This window comes from Alosa alosa, chromosome 23, assembly GCF_017589495.1.
Source record: "Alosa alosa isolate M-15738 ecotype Scorff River chromosome 23, AALO_Geno_1.1, whole genome shotgun sequence".
Classification (NCBI taxonomy): Eukaryota; Metazoa; Chordata; class Actinopteri; order Clupeiformes; family Clupeidae; genus Alosa; species Alosa alosa.
In genome coordinates, this window is record NC_063211.1 from 359,032 (window position 1) to 377,018 (window position 17,987).

Here is a 17,987-nt window from a genome sequence, read left to right on the forward strand (position 1 = left end):
AGAATACTTTCATTCCTAGTTCCGTTTATTGGGTTCAGTTTTGCAGGATCTTCTTAAGGAAAGAATACAGGCTCACTTCTCTGATTGTATTATTCAAGTACAGCTTGCTAAGTTCAACTTGCTAAGTACAGCTTGCTGGTGTACAGCTTGCTAAGTAAGATTTCTGAGTACAGCTTGCTATAGTAGCAGATTGCTGAGTACAGCTTGCTATAGTAACAGATTGCTGAGTACAGCTTGCTGAGTACAGATTGCTGAGTACAGCTTGCTATAGTAACAGATTGCTTAGTACAGCTTGCTACAGTATAGTAACAGCTTGCTTAGTACATACAGCTTGCTACAGTATAGTAACAGATTGCTTAGTACAGCTTGCTATAGTAACAGATTGCTTAGTACAGCTTGCTCGTGTACAGATGAAGTAAACTGGACATTATTGGCGGAGTAGAATGTTAGGCACAGTCAGGTCATAACCGGCTGATGTTGGACTGACTGGCTCTGTCTTGGATCCAGAGGGTTGGTTCTTGTTGAATTTGAATGGGAAGTAAAGCCATATTGTGTCAGTACCAATAAAAGTGAATGAAATGGCATTTAGTTTTATTGTTAATTTGGCCAAGGCTTGTGATTGTGCTCAAGCTTGCTGAGATGTGTCCAGGGCCAAAATATGTCATGTTTGGTATTGTATTGTGTAAAGTAAACGAAACATATTGTGGTAAACAAAATATGTTGTGTTCCATCTATAAAAGAGAATGTTACCTCCAACAAGATCCTTTCGTTAGAGGTTGGATTAAACTAGTCAAGTGAGAATGATATTAATGTATGTCGAATGGCATAAGATAAAATTAACCAACTGATCATCAATGACCTATGATCTTGAAAGGGCCATATAACATTCTAGATAGCTGGCGGACCACTGTCGGTCCATTGGGGGCATAGCTGGCTGTCCACTTTTGCTCATAGGTTCTCTGGCGGGTTGCAGACAAATTGCCCAATATTTTGCCACTATTGGTCTAAAATCTTTTTCATTTGTTCAGTTATACTCCATATATCATTTGATTAACTTTTCTTAATATTCATGACAAGTTAAATTTAAGGAAGGTGGTCCAATGGCGGACCAATGGCATACCACCAGCGGTCCGTTATCTGCCAATCTGATTTTGCTATCTGGGATGGCTTTGCACAAAAATACACATAGACAAATATATGTCATCTTGAAAGAAGCACTTCCTTTATTTCAAAGACATTCATTGAGACACCCATTACAATGCACTGGAACATGTTTTTATAAGGTCACATGCCAAACACACAGTCCTATACATAAAAGTGCAACATCAATGGATTAACTGTTTATATACTTATTATATTATTCATTCATTTTAATGACTGTTTGGAAAGAGCTCTATTATTTAATGTTTTACTCATGACACTACTGCTCAGAGAGATATGAGCGCACTCACACACATACACACACTCACACACATATACACACACACGCACGCACGCACGCACGCACGCACACATAAGGGGGATCTTTCCCAAAGGCACTTTCCTGTGTACCCTACCCCCCACCCAGAGGCATGATGGGTAAATGAGATGTTCAGGCATCTCAGCGGTGCCCAGTGCAAGGGACATTGTGTGTGACCAGTGCAAGGGACATTGTGTGTGAGTGGTGACCAGTCCAGGTGTGGCCTAGGGTGTGGGCTGAAAACATTAGTGTCCGGCTTGTGAGTATGTGTGTGTCACAGCCACTGGAGTCTGTAGTTAAGGTAGCGTTGTGGTAGCGTTGTGGTGAAAAGCTGCAATACTGGCCATCCGCCAACACTCCTGAACATGACTATCCACCCCACCTGCCCAGAGGGTGAAGCCCAGGGGGGGTGGAGCACCAAGAGAGAACATGCGCACACACACACGCACGCACGCACACACACACACACACACACACACACACACACACACACACACACACACACACACACACACACATAAGTGTAGTGTATCACTTGAATACCCACACACACACTCTCTCTCTCTCTCTCTTTCTCTCTCTCTCTCATACGCACACTCTCTCTCTCTCAATCTCTCATACGCGCACACTCTCTCTCTCTCTCAATCTCACTCTCTCTCTCATACACACGCACACACACACATATATAGAGTTGTACTCCTCAGATTGGTTCTGCTAATTAACACACTTATGTTACATTTTTCAAACTGAGACTAGCTGAGAATAGCTTAGGTAGATGTCTTAGCATGAGAGAAGACTCTCACATACATTTCTACACACACTCACACAGCAGCAGCAAGTGCATATATACAGACCCTCTTTTTCCAAACAAACACACACACACTGACACACACAAACAGTGGACATAAAGTGAAGGAATGTTCTCATGGGTAGGTCTGAAAACAAGTCAACACATTCCTTGCGCTCCTCTCTCTCTCTCTCTCACACACACACACACACACACACACTGGAAGGACATGGGTCAAAATGGCATATTGGTCAAAACAGCGATTGCCATTGGTCCTCAGAGAGAGCTGCACCAGCAGGTCATGGTTGCCATCGGCGATGGAAGCCCCAGAGTCTGAATGTCCCATGATGCAACAGCAGCACGCCCAATGAGTCCTCAGGCTGCAGATTTGGGCCTCATCAACAAGGCAGTGTGTCCAAAACTGTGAAGGAACTTGTACTTGTAATTTGTGTTTGTGTGTGTGTGTGTGTATATGCATGTGTGTGTGTGTGTGTGTGTGTGTGTGTGTGTGTGTGTGTGTATATGCATGTGTGTGTGTGTGTGTGTGTGTGTGGGGGTTTGCTAAGGTAATAAGGACCCCGGCAGCAACATTACTACGGTCACCAAGGCGTCTCCACGGTAATGAAGGCTATGTGTGAATCCGTGTGAAATAATACTAAAAAAAACATTCAGGAGAAATACATTCAGTGTCTGGCACTCAAAGAGGCCATGGGTATGCACCAGGTGGCTTTGAATAAAGCTTACTGACTACAGTTCCTATCAGCACTCTGTTCCTGTTAGCTAAACCCTGTCACCAATCAAACACCAACTTCACTTCCTATCATCAGCCAATTAAAACATCCCCATGAGAATATAGCAGCTTCTTCCATCCAATCAAATGCAACCATGAGAAATATAGCAGCTTCTTCCAGCCAATCAAACAAAAACAACGGGAATATAGCAGCTTTTCCAGCCAATCAAACAAAACCATGGCAACACAGCAGCTTGCTCATCCAATCAAAAGAAACCCTGGAGGAGCAGTTTTGATCTCTCGGTGGCAGTAAGGCCCTAAGACTCACAACACGAAACACACTCCACTAAAAGACTACATTTCCAACACCTAGAGACCACTGGGCGCTAGTCCTGTACATGGATCCCTCAGTGTGTGCTGGCCAGTGTGTGTGTGTATGTGTGTGTTTCTGAAACACAACCACAACAACACAAGCACGGCTACACACACACACTGAGGGACTGCACACCCGCCTAAAAAAAGCACACTGACATTTTTCACTGGTTAAATCTATCCAACCAATCAGCTACCCAGCCCTACAGTCATCTTTTGACCAATCAGCTACCCAGCCCTACAGTCATCTTTTGACCAATCAGCTACCCAGCCCTACAGTCATCTTTTGACCAATCAGCTACCCAGCCCTACAGTCATCTTTTGTACATGAATCCTGGTCAGGAGCCCAGCCTGGACTTCATCTCCGTCTCAGTCCTCCTCCGTGCCGGTCCGGTTCCGTGCCGGTCCACTCCGGTCCAGCGTGGTCCGGTTCCGCTCACATGGTTCCGGACTTATCGGGGGGGAGGTGCAGCGTGGGCGAGGGCTGCTGCGAGGGCGTGTGGCTCTTGGGCATGAGGGGCGGCTTAGGCCGCAGCGCGGGGGGGCAGGCGGCGCCCACGGGGCTGAAGGTGACCGGCTCAAATGTGACGGGCGGCTCGGGGGGGCGGGAGGCGGGGCCAGGCAGCGGTGGGAGGGAGGAGCCCAGCGGGCTCATGGGGCTCGGCGAATCAGACGGGCTGGACAGGCTGGAGGGGGTGGAGCCTGTGGGGCCCATCGGGGCCCCGTTCTTCACCGTCTCCAGTGTGTCCAGTACCAGGTCCGGCTTAACACCACACACGCTGCTCCCTCCTCCGCCACCTCCACACTGACCCGACTGACCCCGCTCCAACTGACCCCGCTCCAACACACGCAGCCCACTCAAGGCAGCTGCCACCGTCTCCTCAATCTCCTACACACAGAGAGAGAGGGAGGAGGGAGGGAAAGAGAGAGTGATGGGAGAGGAGCGGGAGAGAGAAGAGAAATGTTACTACACTCACTTTCCTGCCCAACGCATTGTGTGTGCATGTGTGTGCGTGTGTGTGTGCGCATGTTTGTGTGTGTGTGCGTGTGTGCATGTATGTGTGTGTGCGTGTGTGTGTGTGTGTGTGTGTGTGCGCGTGTGCGTATGTGTGTGTGTGTGTGTGTGCGCGTATGCAGAAATTCTTAAGTTGAATTTAATACCTTTTTTAATACCTTCACAATATTTTTTAATACCAACACGACTTTGAGCTGCAACTAGCGGCAACCTTTCGAAATTCAGTATTGGGGGTAACTAATTATAAAGTAACGGATTACTGTCATTTTGATATTTAACTTTCTGAGTAAGAGTGTAGCAATGTTTAGAATTCAAATCAAGTATCTATTATTACAGTTACTGGATACTTTGTTCCTTTTTTGCTTCAATAAAAACACTGGCCTATACACAATTATTTGTTATTTTAATCCTAACTCAAGATAAAAAGTTATTTCATTGTTATGTGCAGGAAGAGCACACACCACTTCCCCAGCACTACACGCTCTTTTCACTATCATTCTCTCTCAATCAAGACAAAATGACAAATGAAAATCAGAAAAGGTTTACTGGACTTTCTTCTAAAAAGGCCCACGACCATACGCAGTACACACACACTCTTGCTGTCTCATATACTTTGCCAGTCAAGGCATCACATTCAAAAATAGGTGGTCACATTTTACAAAAATACTAATTATTAATTGGGTGCTGCTGGAGAATGTGGGCCCCATGTGATAAAATACTTTTGGGCCTGCATGCTCCCTGTGATGAAAATTTTGAAAAATAACCCCTTAAATGATGACTTCTGGGGAATTTTGTGGAAACTAATTGATAAATTGATTTAAAATATATGACATTATAATATATTGATAGTATATTACAATACAGCCTATACCTACACATGTTGTTATATTCAACTAATTTTAAGCAAGTCTATTGGGACTTTGATCTCATCACATACATCAATGGGGTAAACCTATAGCTCCTGAGCAAGCTTTGAATAATGTAAAGGTCACACCTGTTAAACTAACCTTAACATGACATTTACTGAGGGTAGAAAATGTTAAATATTATAGTCTAAACAAAGCAACACTGTCAGGCCTATGTTTAACCTCTATTCTGTAGTCAAGGCAGCCCTTATAACCCCTTAGAACATGTCAAGGCAGCCCTTATAACCCCTTAGAACATGTCAAGGCAGCCCTTATAACCCCTTATAACATGTCAAGGCAGCCCTTATAACCCCTTAGAACATGTCAAGGCAGCCCTTATAACCCCTTATAACATGTCAAGGCAGCCCTTATAACCCCTTAGAACATGTCAAGGCAGCCCTTATAACCCCTTATAACATGTCAAGGCAGCCCTTATAACCCCTTAGAACATGTCAAGGCAGCCCTTATAACCCCTTAGAACATGTCAAGGCAGCCCTTATAACCCCTTATAACCCCTTAGAACATGTCAAGGCAGCCCTTATAACCCCTTATAACATGTCAAGGCAGCCCTTATAACCCCTTATAACATGTCAAGGCAGCCCTTATAACCCCTTAGAACATGTCAAGGCAGCCCTTAGAACATGTCAAGGCAGCCCTTATAACCCCTTATAACATGTCAAGGCAGCCCTTATAACCCCTTATAACATGTCAAGGCAGCCCTTATAACCCCTTAGAACATGTCAAGGCAGCCCTAGAACATGTCAAGGCAGCCCTTATAACCCCTTATAACATGTCAAGGCAGCCCTTATAACCCCTAGAACATGTCAAGGCAGCCCTTATAACCCTTAGAACATGTCAAGGCAGCCCTTATAACATGTCAAGGCAGCCCTTATAACCCCTTATAACCCCTTAGAACATGTCAAGGCAGCCCTTATAACCCCTTGTAACATGTCAAGGCAGCCCTTATAACCCCTTGTAACATGTCAAGGCAGCCCTTATAACCCCTTATAACCCCTTAGAACATGTCAAGGCAGCCCTTAGAACATGTCAAGGCAGCCCTTATAACCCCTTAGAACATGTCAAGGCAGCCCTTATAACCCCTTAGAACATGTCAAGGCAGCCCTTATAACCCCTTAGAACATGTCAAGGCAGCCCTTATAACCCCTTATAACATGTCAAGGCAGCCCTTATAACCCCTTATAACATGTCAAGGCAGTTCTTATAACCCCTAGAACATGTCAAGGCAGCCCTTATAACCCCTTATAACCCCTTAGAACATGTCAAGGCAGCCCTTATAACCCCTTATAACATGTCAAGGCAGCCCTTATAACCCCTTATAACATGTCAAGGCAGCCCTTATAACCCCTTAGAACATGTCAAGGCAGCCCTTATAACCCCTTAGAACATGTCAAGGCAGCCCTTAGAACATGTCAAGGCAGCCCTTATAACCCCTTATAACATGTCAAGGCAGCCCTTATAACCCCTTATAACATGTCAAGGCAGCCCTTATAACCCCTTATAACATGTCAAGGCAGCCCTTATAACCCCTTAGAACATGTCAAGGCAGCCCTTATAACATGTCAAGGCAGCCCTTATAACCCCTTAGAACATGTCAAGGCAGCCCTTATAACCCCTTAGAACATGTCAAGGCAGCCCTTATAACCCCTTAGAACATGTCAAGGCAGCCCTTATAACCCCTTATAACATGTCAAGGCAGCCCTTATAACCCCTTAGAACATGTCAAGGCAGCCCTTATAACATGTCAAGGCAGCCCTTATAACCCTTAGAACATGTCAAGGCAGCCCTTATAACCCTTGTAACATGTCAAGGCAGCCCTTATAACCCCTTTGTAACATGTCAAGGCAGCCCTTATAACCCCTTATAACCCTTAGAACATGTCAAGGCAGCCCTTAGAACATGTCAAGGCAGCCCTTTATAACCCTTATAACATGTCAGGGCAGCCCTTATAACCCCTTAGAACATGTCAGGGCAGCCCTTATAACCCCTTATAACCCCTTAGAACATGTCAAGGCAGCCCTTATAACCCCTTATAACATGTCAAGGCAGCCCTTATAACCCCTTAGAACATGTCAAGGCAGCCCTTATAACATGTCAAGGCAGCCCTTATAACCCCTTAGAACATGTCAAGGCAGCCCTTATAACCCCTTAGAACATGTCAAGGCAGCCCTTATAACCCCTTGTAACATGTCAAGGCAGCCCTTATAACCCCTTGTAACATGTCAAGGCAGCCCTTATAACCCCTTATAACCCCTTAGAACATGTCAAGGCAGCCCTTAGAACATGTCAAGGCAGCCCTTATAACCCCTTATAACATGTCAGGGCAGCCCTTATAACCCCTTAGAACATGTCAGGGCAGCCCTTATAACCCCTTATAACCCCTTAGAACATGTGCATAATGTTTACATGTTATATTCTTGTTTTTTCCCTTTCATTTCATTATATATTTGTTTGAATAAAAAGGCCTTATGTCTTTATGGGGACTTTTAATTTGAAAATGGGTTATTGTGATACTGTATGTAGGCCTAGTTTAGGCTATGTCTGCTGCTCTTACAGCCTGTGTCATAGACCTCACCGGAATAAGTCCCGCCTCCGAAACATCCGGATCCACCCAACTTCCGGTTGTCGAATGTCTATGGGAAATAACATGGCGTTTCGAAAAATCGTACCTGTCAAACTCTGTAGGTGACAAAGTAGAAAAAGCTGGTGGGCAGATTGGCCTACACACTTCTGCCATCTAGTTTCCACTGGATTTTTTGATTGTCGGTGTTGTTTAAGTAGTAAACGATTGTTAATGCTAACCGGGAGCTAGTTCCGATGTACGCGGGCGGAGGAGGGCGTTAGATCTCGCTCACAACCAACCAGTCACAACCTAACGTGATGGTCATTTTCACGTGTGATTCACGCTGATTTCAGTGGTCTATAAAAGTAAATCGTTTGCAAGGTTCAGCCTCTTTTCAACATGACTTAACTTTGGTTTGACTGTGCTGAGAGTTTGTTGGCTGTTATTGAGATATTTGAAAAAGAAAGAAATCACCAACAAAGACACTAAAGACATGACGAGACGAGATTTTGTTTTTTTTCACGAAAAACAGATAATGATAAGCAGACTAGGAATCAGAGGCTGAAGCTGCAGTGCTCCCCAAACTACGGCCCGCCACCTCATTCTGGGTGGCCCCCCAAAACATGTCCGTGGGATATAGCATCTGGCCCGCACGGGAGTACGACATCATCAAACTATAACCTCCGTAATTTCCCCCATTCATTCTCTATGGCGAGTCTTAACAGTACACATGTAATACTCTTTTTGTCCACTGGTGGTTGTTTTGGCGCTGTTTTGCGTTTGCCATCGAAAACGGAATGAATCGTAGGCCTACCTGCAAACAATGTAAGAGGCCTATGCTGACTGCATCAGTGCTCAAAGTATTCTAAAAGTTTATCAATTCATTGTTAATAACTAACTAACTTCTATTCAAGTCATATTTCTGGGACTTCCTGGGATAACTATTTCTATTTTTTATTCACTCGGTCAAACGTTCATCCAAATTCACAATTCACAAATCATCAGGTGAGTGAAGTTAGAATGGTGGTCATTCCAGATGTTTTTGCCAGCACTTCATAAAACTCTCATAGTTTGAGAACTTTAAATTATTTGTAGGATATTGCTTGTTCACAACTTGAGCTGTGTATGCAAAGAGTTCAGAGTTCATTTTAAATAAGATATACTTTTGGGACTCCCTGCTAATACTTTTGGGAATGCTAAAGTCTTTTTATTAGTATTCATTTCATTTCATTTCATTTGAGCTACATTTTACATGATGGCAATATAAACACAGCTAACAATGGTATTCAATTGCAGTAGCCTATGATTAAATGTAATGGAATATTCAACTAAGGTAGATTGTTGTTGTTCACAGCACTAAGCTATTTATGGTTACTGATATACTCCGAGTCTCTGGCCCTCTCTTAGTGCCAGGCATAGTGAGCTGGCCCTCAAGAAAAAGTTTGGAGACCACTGGCTTAGTGCTTCTTACTGATATATTTCTACTTTAACGGCACCAACAATGGATGTTTCGGAGGCGGGACTTATTCCGGAGAGGTCTATTGAAAACGTGACGGCGCAAATGATTAGCCTACTTTTTTGGATGACAATGACAGCTGGTAGCGTAGACATACTGATAGCTTCAATGACGCATATTTATGTGGAGAGACAGTAGCCCTACGTGGCCGATGAGCCACTGAGCCAGGCAGTTGACTCGTCCATCTCTGACTACGTCCGCACATTCTTGTTTGCTGGCTAGTAGACTTCATATGTGACCTGACGGCATTCACTCCCATCACTCCCTCAGGGGACATTTATTGTCTTTTTACAGACGTGGCAATAAGCCTCTTGGCTGTTGCCAACTAGCCTAAGCCAGTCTTTGAATCTCGAGTCCTCTAACCCCATGTCCGAAAAATTACATTTTCCCATGACTTCGTCAATAGTAGCCTAGAAAACTTTTGGCAACAAGTTTGGCAGAAAGCCAGCCGTATATCCAGTTTGAGCATAGAGTTTGAGGGGATGCTAAAAGTTTTTACCGCTAACACACACTGACGTGGGCTGCGGCTGAAGTGCCCTTGAGCAAGGCACCTAACCCCTCACTGCTCCCCGAACGCCGCCATTGTAGCAGGCAGCTCACTGTGCCGGGATTAGTGTGTGCTTCACCTCACTGTGTGTTCACTGTGTGCTGTTTGTGTTTCACTAATTCACTGATTGGGTGAAATGCAGAGACCAAATTTCCCTTTGGAAATTTTTGGATCAAAAAAGTATATATACTTATACTTATAGGTCCTACTTGCACATATAATTAATATAATATAAACAAATTCACGCGAATTTTAGGAGATAGGCCTGCACTTAACACAAATGGAAAACCTCATAGTTAGTGGTTCGAAAATGTAATACCTCATCAGAAGACGTTTATTACTTTTTAATACTTTTAAATGGCCTTAAATTGAGCTAATTGACCGTTCGCAAAAGCCACGCCCCCTAGTTATTGTTACTACGCCCGTCAAACTCAGAACGGAGTTGTCTAGAAATTCAATGGTACAGTAGCTGTTAAGAGAAGACTCTGTAAAAGTTACAGCACAAGATCGAGGCTCTTTTAGAGAGCCACGGACCTAAATTCATTTACAATCATTTACAATCCGATGAAAGACTGAAGTATGACATGGAAACACATGTATAAAACTCATATCTAGTGTTGTTGGGGTGACAAAATTAAATGGGAGGCGAGTGTGATTCACTGATATTAATATTAACGCGAGCTGTGCTAGATAGACTTGCATGCATGTTAGGACTGGGCCAAGGTCACAAAGGAACATGGTGCTAAAACGGAAACATAGCCTACATTGCAGAGCCACTTCCAACTTTATTATTATATGGTGAATAAATGTTACACCATTGTGCACAGCCCACTGATCTATAAAGATCAGTGGCACAGCCCCATGCTTCTCGATCGGACGGTTAGCCCGCATTAGCAGCGTTAGCTAACTATGCTAATGTTAGTTATCTACAAGTCTCCTGTGATAATCATTTTATATGCAATGCTGGCAAAGCTGAAACAACTAACATCCTTATTTATCTTACTTACATTGAGTTGACTGTGTGGCTTTAATCCACAGATGTGGTGGAGCACTGTGTAGTTATGGTTTGCTAAGGAGTAACCCTTTTGCTTTAAAATAGTGGAGATCTGGGGACGAGAAATTTAATCTAATTGAACATAATTACAGAAAACATAATCAAGATTGAAAGGCATTTTTCTGTATCGGTGTTGTGTTAATCCCACATGTCATTTGACTGTCCTTTTCAAACAGACAGAGCGAGCGAGGAGCGGATGGAATTTTGTTGGAGCGCGGACCGCTTTTTAATTCAGAGACCGAGCGGGCCATTTGTTCCGCCAACAGCCTTACCTCGCCCGGGCGCCGCCACACCACGAGTCTGAAGCCCAAATCCACATCACGCCCGAACTCACGCCTTCATAATGAAACTAAGACGTTACATTTCAAAATAAGGACACTTGTCATAGTGATGTAACGGATTTGTTGCTGCAACTAGGTGCAGAGGCCGCGTTCAGTGCCTAGCATTCAGAAACAGGAGCAGGGACGCAGGCCACGAAAAAAGCGCACACTCTAGGCAGATCAAACGCACACACACACACTACACATACAGACCCCACACAAAAAAGGATCACACACGAGGAAGACCTAAAAGGGTAACACGCACACTAAAACACGGACATTAAAACAGTGAAAAGACATTAACACACACAAACAACCCCCAGAGTTCTCCCCCGTATCCCAGAATGCATTGCACTGTCGGTATTGCATTAGGCTATCTTTTACAATACATGTTATATGAGTGACATTGTCGCTTTCTTAGTTCTTTGAGATTTAAGTTTTCTAAGGTGACACCGCTTGTAGATTATTTCTCCCTCCTTTAAATTGGAGGAGCGCGGAGCCATTTCACCAGAGCCGAGGATTTTGAAGTGGGAGCGGGAATTGAGCGAGCTGCCTGGACGGGGAATTTGAGCGAGGAGCCGCCGAAAGTGAACAGCCACCTGAGCGAGGAGCGGCCGAAAGTGAACAGCCACCTGAGCCAGGAGCAGGATATAGGCACCGCCAGCTCCGGCCACTAGCTCTGTTTTCAAATCCATATCACTATAAAAATCCCATAAAACCGACAAATCAAGGCTCCCAATACATTTCTATGGAGCCGTGAAGGTGAAGTTGACGGGCCATGTCTGCCTGCACGGAGCTACTGACTGCCATTGGCTCATCTGCGCTCGACATGGGGGTTTGTGAACGGTCAATTTCATTTACTACCTTTTACAACCCTGCGGACACCCTGGTATGTGTGTGTATGTGCGTGCGAGTCCTTCACCTGTGCTAAGGTGTGTGTGTGTGTGTGTGTGTGTGTGAGGTCCCTCACCTGTGCCAAGGTGTGTGGGTTCAGCGTGCGGGCGCGGCCCTGGGAGGGTGTGGGCGGGCTCTCCCGGTCACGGCGCAGTGACTCATGTCTCGTCACCATGGCGCTGGTCCCCGTGGTGGAGGTGTGTGAGCTGGCGACTGCGGCAGGTGCCAGCCGCCTGGGCGCGGGAGTGTGTGATGCCGCGGAGCAGCTCGCGAGGGCTGAAGTGACCGGTGACCGTCACGGTGATCGGTGGCGAAGGCGCCCAGCACGGAGTCATACATGGCAGGCTGTCACTCAGGCTTTTACCGGGCGCACGTACGCAGGAGGCCTCAGGGGTATGCTTCCGTGCCTGCAGTGAGAGAAGGTCACACACACACACACACACACACACACACACGCACACACGCACACACACACGCACACACGCATACACACATACCCACACAATAATACACGCATACACACACACACTTCCCAGGTATTGCCGCCATATTACCACACGCTACAAGGCTGACACGCATACACACGCATAATACACACACACACACACACTCACACGCTGCCAAGACGACACACACACACACGCCACGCGACGCGACATCGCACGCACACGCATGCACACACACACACGCACTCACACACGCGCGCACACGCACACAAACACACACGCGCACGTACACACACACACACACCACACACACACGCACACACACACACGCACACACGCATACACACACACACACCAGGCACACGCACACACACACACACACACGCATACACACACACACACACACACGCCAGCACGCATACACACACATACACACACACACACACACACACGCCGCACGCACACACACACACACACACACGCACGCACACACACACACCACACACACACACACACACACGCATACACACACACACACACGCACGCACACACACACACGCTCACGCACGCACACGCACGCACACGCATGCACACACACACACACACACACACACACACACACACACACACCAATGATACATTATATTTTGTTAGATGTGCTATGTCTAGGATTTAGAAGCTAAAACTTTTAAAAGTGACCAAAAAATTGCAAAATAATGTGAAGAAACCACCATTTTAATGAACGCCAAAATAGCTCAGCTGTAATACTACATTGTACCTCAAGAGGCGCTGTATCAAACACATAGAAGTCAATGGAAGAGTTACACTGGAAATCCAGTGTTCTTGCGAGAGCACAACACTCTGGCAAAGAGCAATGATGCACGCTACTTTTACCCCAACATTCCGGGAACCAGCTAAACTGAGGAAGACAGCGCTGTAACGCTGGAGACAGTGGCCACATTGGTCGAAAAGTTATCCGATTGTGTCAAAGTCCAAAATCATTCAGAATAAATTGGTCTAGTGTTATCCAATTGCGTGCAGTGAGATTTTCAAATGTATGCTTGTTGCCGCCCCTCGAGTTGGGCCATTACATTGTCCGTGGCCAGACCCTTAATCTTTCTAGATTACCAGCGTCTGGATATTCCAGGCTATGGAAGAGTGGCATTGTGGATGTATTGGCGTGTTCAAGACAACTTGAATCCAACCTATAACCCTTTTAAGGATGTACAAGTAATAGCATGAACACTCATATTCTACCATGCTGTCACACGCACACAGACACAGTCACACAGACACACAAGACACACGCGACACACACGGCACACGCAGCACACACACACACCACACACACACACACACGACACACACAGCACACACGACACACACACACACACACACACAGCACACGACACACACAGCACACGACACACACACACACACACACGACACACACAGCACACACGACACACACAGCACACACGACACACACAGCACACACACACACACACCAACACACACACACATACACCACACACACACACACACCACACACACACATAGCACACACACACCAATAATAATAATAATAATAATAATAATAATAATAATAATAATAATAATAATAATAATAATAATAATAATAATAATAATAATAATAATAATAATAATAATAATAATAATAATAATAATAATAATAATAATAATAATAATAATAATACACACACACACACACACACACACACCAATAATAATAATAATAATAATACACACACACACACAGCACGACACACACACACACACACCACACACACGCACACACACACACGGCACACACCACACACACCACACACACAGCACACACGACACACACAGCACACACACACACACACACAGCACACACGACACACACACACACACACACACAGCACACACGACACACACAGCACACACACACACATTATTATACACACATTGGTCATTGTCAATATTACCACACACACACACACACACACGACACACAGCACACGACACACAGCACACACACACACACACACACACACACACACACACACAGCACACACACACACACACACACACACACACACGATACACACACACACAGCACACACACACATTTATTACACACACACACACACACGACACACACAGCACACACGACACACACAGCACACACACACACACATACACACACACATACACACACACACACACGCGCACGCACACACACACACACACACACCACACACGACATACACAGCACACACACACAGCACACACGACACACAGCACAATACCGGTTACTGTTGCTGGCCAGCACACACACCACACACACACACACACACGGCACACACACACACACACCACACACACACACACAGCACACACGACACACACACACACACACACACACGCCCGCACACACACACAGCACACGACACACACAGCACACACACACACACACACACACGGCACACACAGCACACACGACACACACAGCACACACACACACACGGCACACACACACACACACACACACACACACACACACACACACACACACCACAAACACCACACAGCACACACACACACAGCACACACACACGGCCACACACACACACACACACACACCACACACACACACACACACACACACACACACACGGCACACACACACACATGACACACAACACACACAGCACACACACACACACACACACACACGACACACACAGCACACACACACACACACACACGACACACAACACACACACACACACACACCACACACACACACACACGACACAAACACACACACATACACACACACACTACGCACACCACACACACACCCACCACACACACACACACACGGCACACACACACCTGCTGATGAAGGAATTCAGCTTCCGCCTCGTCGGGTGAGCTCAGGCTTCTGTTGCTCTCAGAAGGGCTGCTAGCTTTCACCTTCACACTGTCACCATCGCTGGCGCGGGGAAACACACACACACACACACATCATTAGCTTGTTATGATCATTTGTCTGATCAGTCACCATTCATATCTCTGAGTAAGCGCCTGTCCTGGTTCTAGTCCCTGCAGTGCGATGTGTGTACAGTATGCATGGGTCCTGCAGTGTGATGTACAGAATGCATGGGCATATTTCATCTGGGTCCTGCAGTGTGATGTACAGTATGCATGGGCATATTTCATCTGGGTCCTGCAGTGTGATGTACAGTGGTGCATGGGCATATTTCATCTGGGTCCTGCAGTGTGATGTGTGCATGTGCATGCATGGCATACCATCTGGGTCCTGCAGTGTGATGTGTGTGCAGTATGCATGGGCATATTTCATCTGGGTCCTGCAGTGTGATGTGTGTGCAGTATGCATGGGCATATTTCATCTGGGTCCTGCAGTGATGTGTGCAGTATGCATGGGTCCTGCAGTGTGATGTGTGTACAGTATGCATGGGTCCTGCAGTGCGATGTGTGTACAGTATGCATGGGCATATTTCATCTGGGTCCTGCAGTGTGATGTGTGTGCAGTATGCATGGGCATATTTCATCTGGGTCCTGCAGTGTGATGTGTGTGCAGTATGCATGGGCATATTTCATCTGGGTCCTGCAGTGATGTGTGTACAGCGCATGTGGGTCCTGCAGTGTGATGTGTACAGTATGCATGGGTCCTGCAGTGCGACAAAATAGTATGCATGGGCATATTTCATCTGGGTCCTGCAGTGTGATGTGTGTACAGTATGCATGGGCATATTTCATCTGGGTCCTGCAGTGTGATGTGTGTACAGTATGCATGGGCATATCACCAACCTGCAGGTGATGTGTAGCATGTATGGGCATATTTCATCTGGGTCCTGCAGTGTGATGTGTGTGTAGTATGCATGGCATATTTCATCTGGGTCCTGTAGTGTGATGTACAGTATGGCGGTCCTGAGTGTGATGTGTGTGGTATGCATGGGCATATTTCATCTGGGTCCTGCAGTGTGATGTGTGTACAGTATGCATGGTCCTGCAGCAGTGATGTGTACAGTATGCATGGGTCCCAGTGATAAAAGCAGTATGCATGGGGCATACGTATTTCCTTTAGTATGATGTCCTGGATTCATGTGTGTGTGCATCGTGTGTGTGTGTGTGTGTGTGTGTGTGTGCGCAGCGCGCATGTGTGCGCATGCAAGCGGTGCACCCCTTAATATGATGTACTGGTGGGGGATGAGGCCAGTGCTGTGTGCGTGTGTGTGTGTGTGTGCGCGAAAGCGCCGCACTCTCTTTAATATGATGTACTGGTGGGGATGAGGCTGGCGTTGCGTGTGTGTGTGCGCGCAGTGTGTGCGCAGGTGTGTGTGCGCAAAAGCACCTCTTTAATATGATGTACTGGTGGGGGATGAGGCCAGTGCTGTAAAAAGCGCGGCGCATGCAAGTGTGTGTGCAAAGGTAAAAGGCAAAAGTGTAAAAGTAATTCTCTTTAGCTGGCGATGTACTGGTAGGGGATGAGGCACAGTCCTGTGTGTGTGCGCGCAGGTGCCGTAAGCGCAAGCGTGTGTGTGCGTGTGTGCGTAAAGCGCGGCGTGTGCGTGGTGTGTGTGTAAAAGCGGTGTGTGTGTGTGTGTGTGTGTGCGCATGGCGTGGTGTGTGTAAAGCACTTTGTCATTATGATGTACTGTGTACAGCCAGCGCGTGTGTGTAAAGCCAAAAGCGGTGTGTACGTGCGCGTGTGTGTGTGTGTGTGTGCATGGCTGCGCAAAGGGCGCGGCGCAGGCGCAGGCGTAGCGCCGCGCCGCAGGTGTGTGCGGTACCCTTAATAAGGATGTACTGTAGTGATGAGGCCAGTGCTGTGTGTATGTGTGCGCGCAAAGGCAGCGTGTGTGTGTGCGCAAAAGGTAAGGCAGGTGTGTGCGTGTGCGCGCACTTTTGGCTATGGGATGTACTGGTGGGGGATGAGCCAGTGCTGTGTAGGCGTGGTGCGCAGCGTAGTAAAAGCGTTGCAAAGGCGTGTGTGTGTGCGTGTGCGCTGCAGGTGTGTGCACCTTTAATATGACACTGTAAATATATGCGCTGTGTGTGTGTGTGTGCGGTGTGCGCTGCAAAGGCGGCGGCGGTGTGTGTGCGTGTGCGCCGCGTGTGTGTGTGTGTGTGTGTGTGCGCATGCAAGGCGCGGCGGCGCATGCGGCGCGGCGGCGCAGCAGCGGCGTGCAAGGGGCAAGGCGGCAAGGGCAGCGCGGCGCATAAGGGCAGGTGTGTGTGTGTGTGTGTGCTGGAAAGGCAGCGCAAAGCAAGGCAGTGTGTGTGTGTGTGTGTGTGTGTGTGTGTGTGTAGCGTGCATGCGCAGGC

General features: G+C 46.6%; 1 protein-coding gene across 1 annotated transcript in view; it reads right to left on the reverse strand.

Annotated features, from left to right (window-relative positions):
- Positions 1 to 2,777: 2,777 nt before the first annotated feature.
- LOC125288906 (SLIT-ROBO Rho GTPase-activating protein 1-like) overlaps positions 2,778 to 17,987 on the reverse strand; it is a 99,108-nt gene continuing 83,898 nt past the window's right edge. Inside the window, exons 21-24 of the mRNA XM_048235612.1 lie at positions 15,531 to 15,630; positions 13,884 to 13,887; positions 12,257 to 12,393; positions 2,778 to 4,237 (exon numbers count right to left, since the gene is read on the reverse strand). Of these exons, the coding sequence (XP_048091569.1) occupies positions 3,785 to 4,237; positions 12,257 to 12,393; positions 13,884 to 13,887; positions 15,531 to 15,630 (694 nt within the window). The 3' untranslated portion in view covers positions 2,778 to 3,784. The remainder of the gene's footprint in view (positions 4,238 to 12,256; positions 12,394 to 13,883; positions 13,888 to 15,530; positions 15,631 to 17,987) is intronic.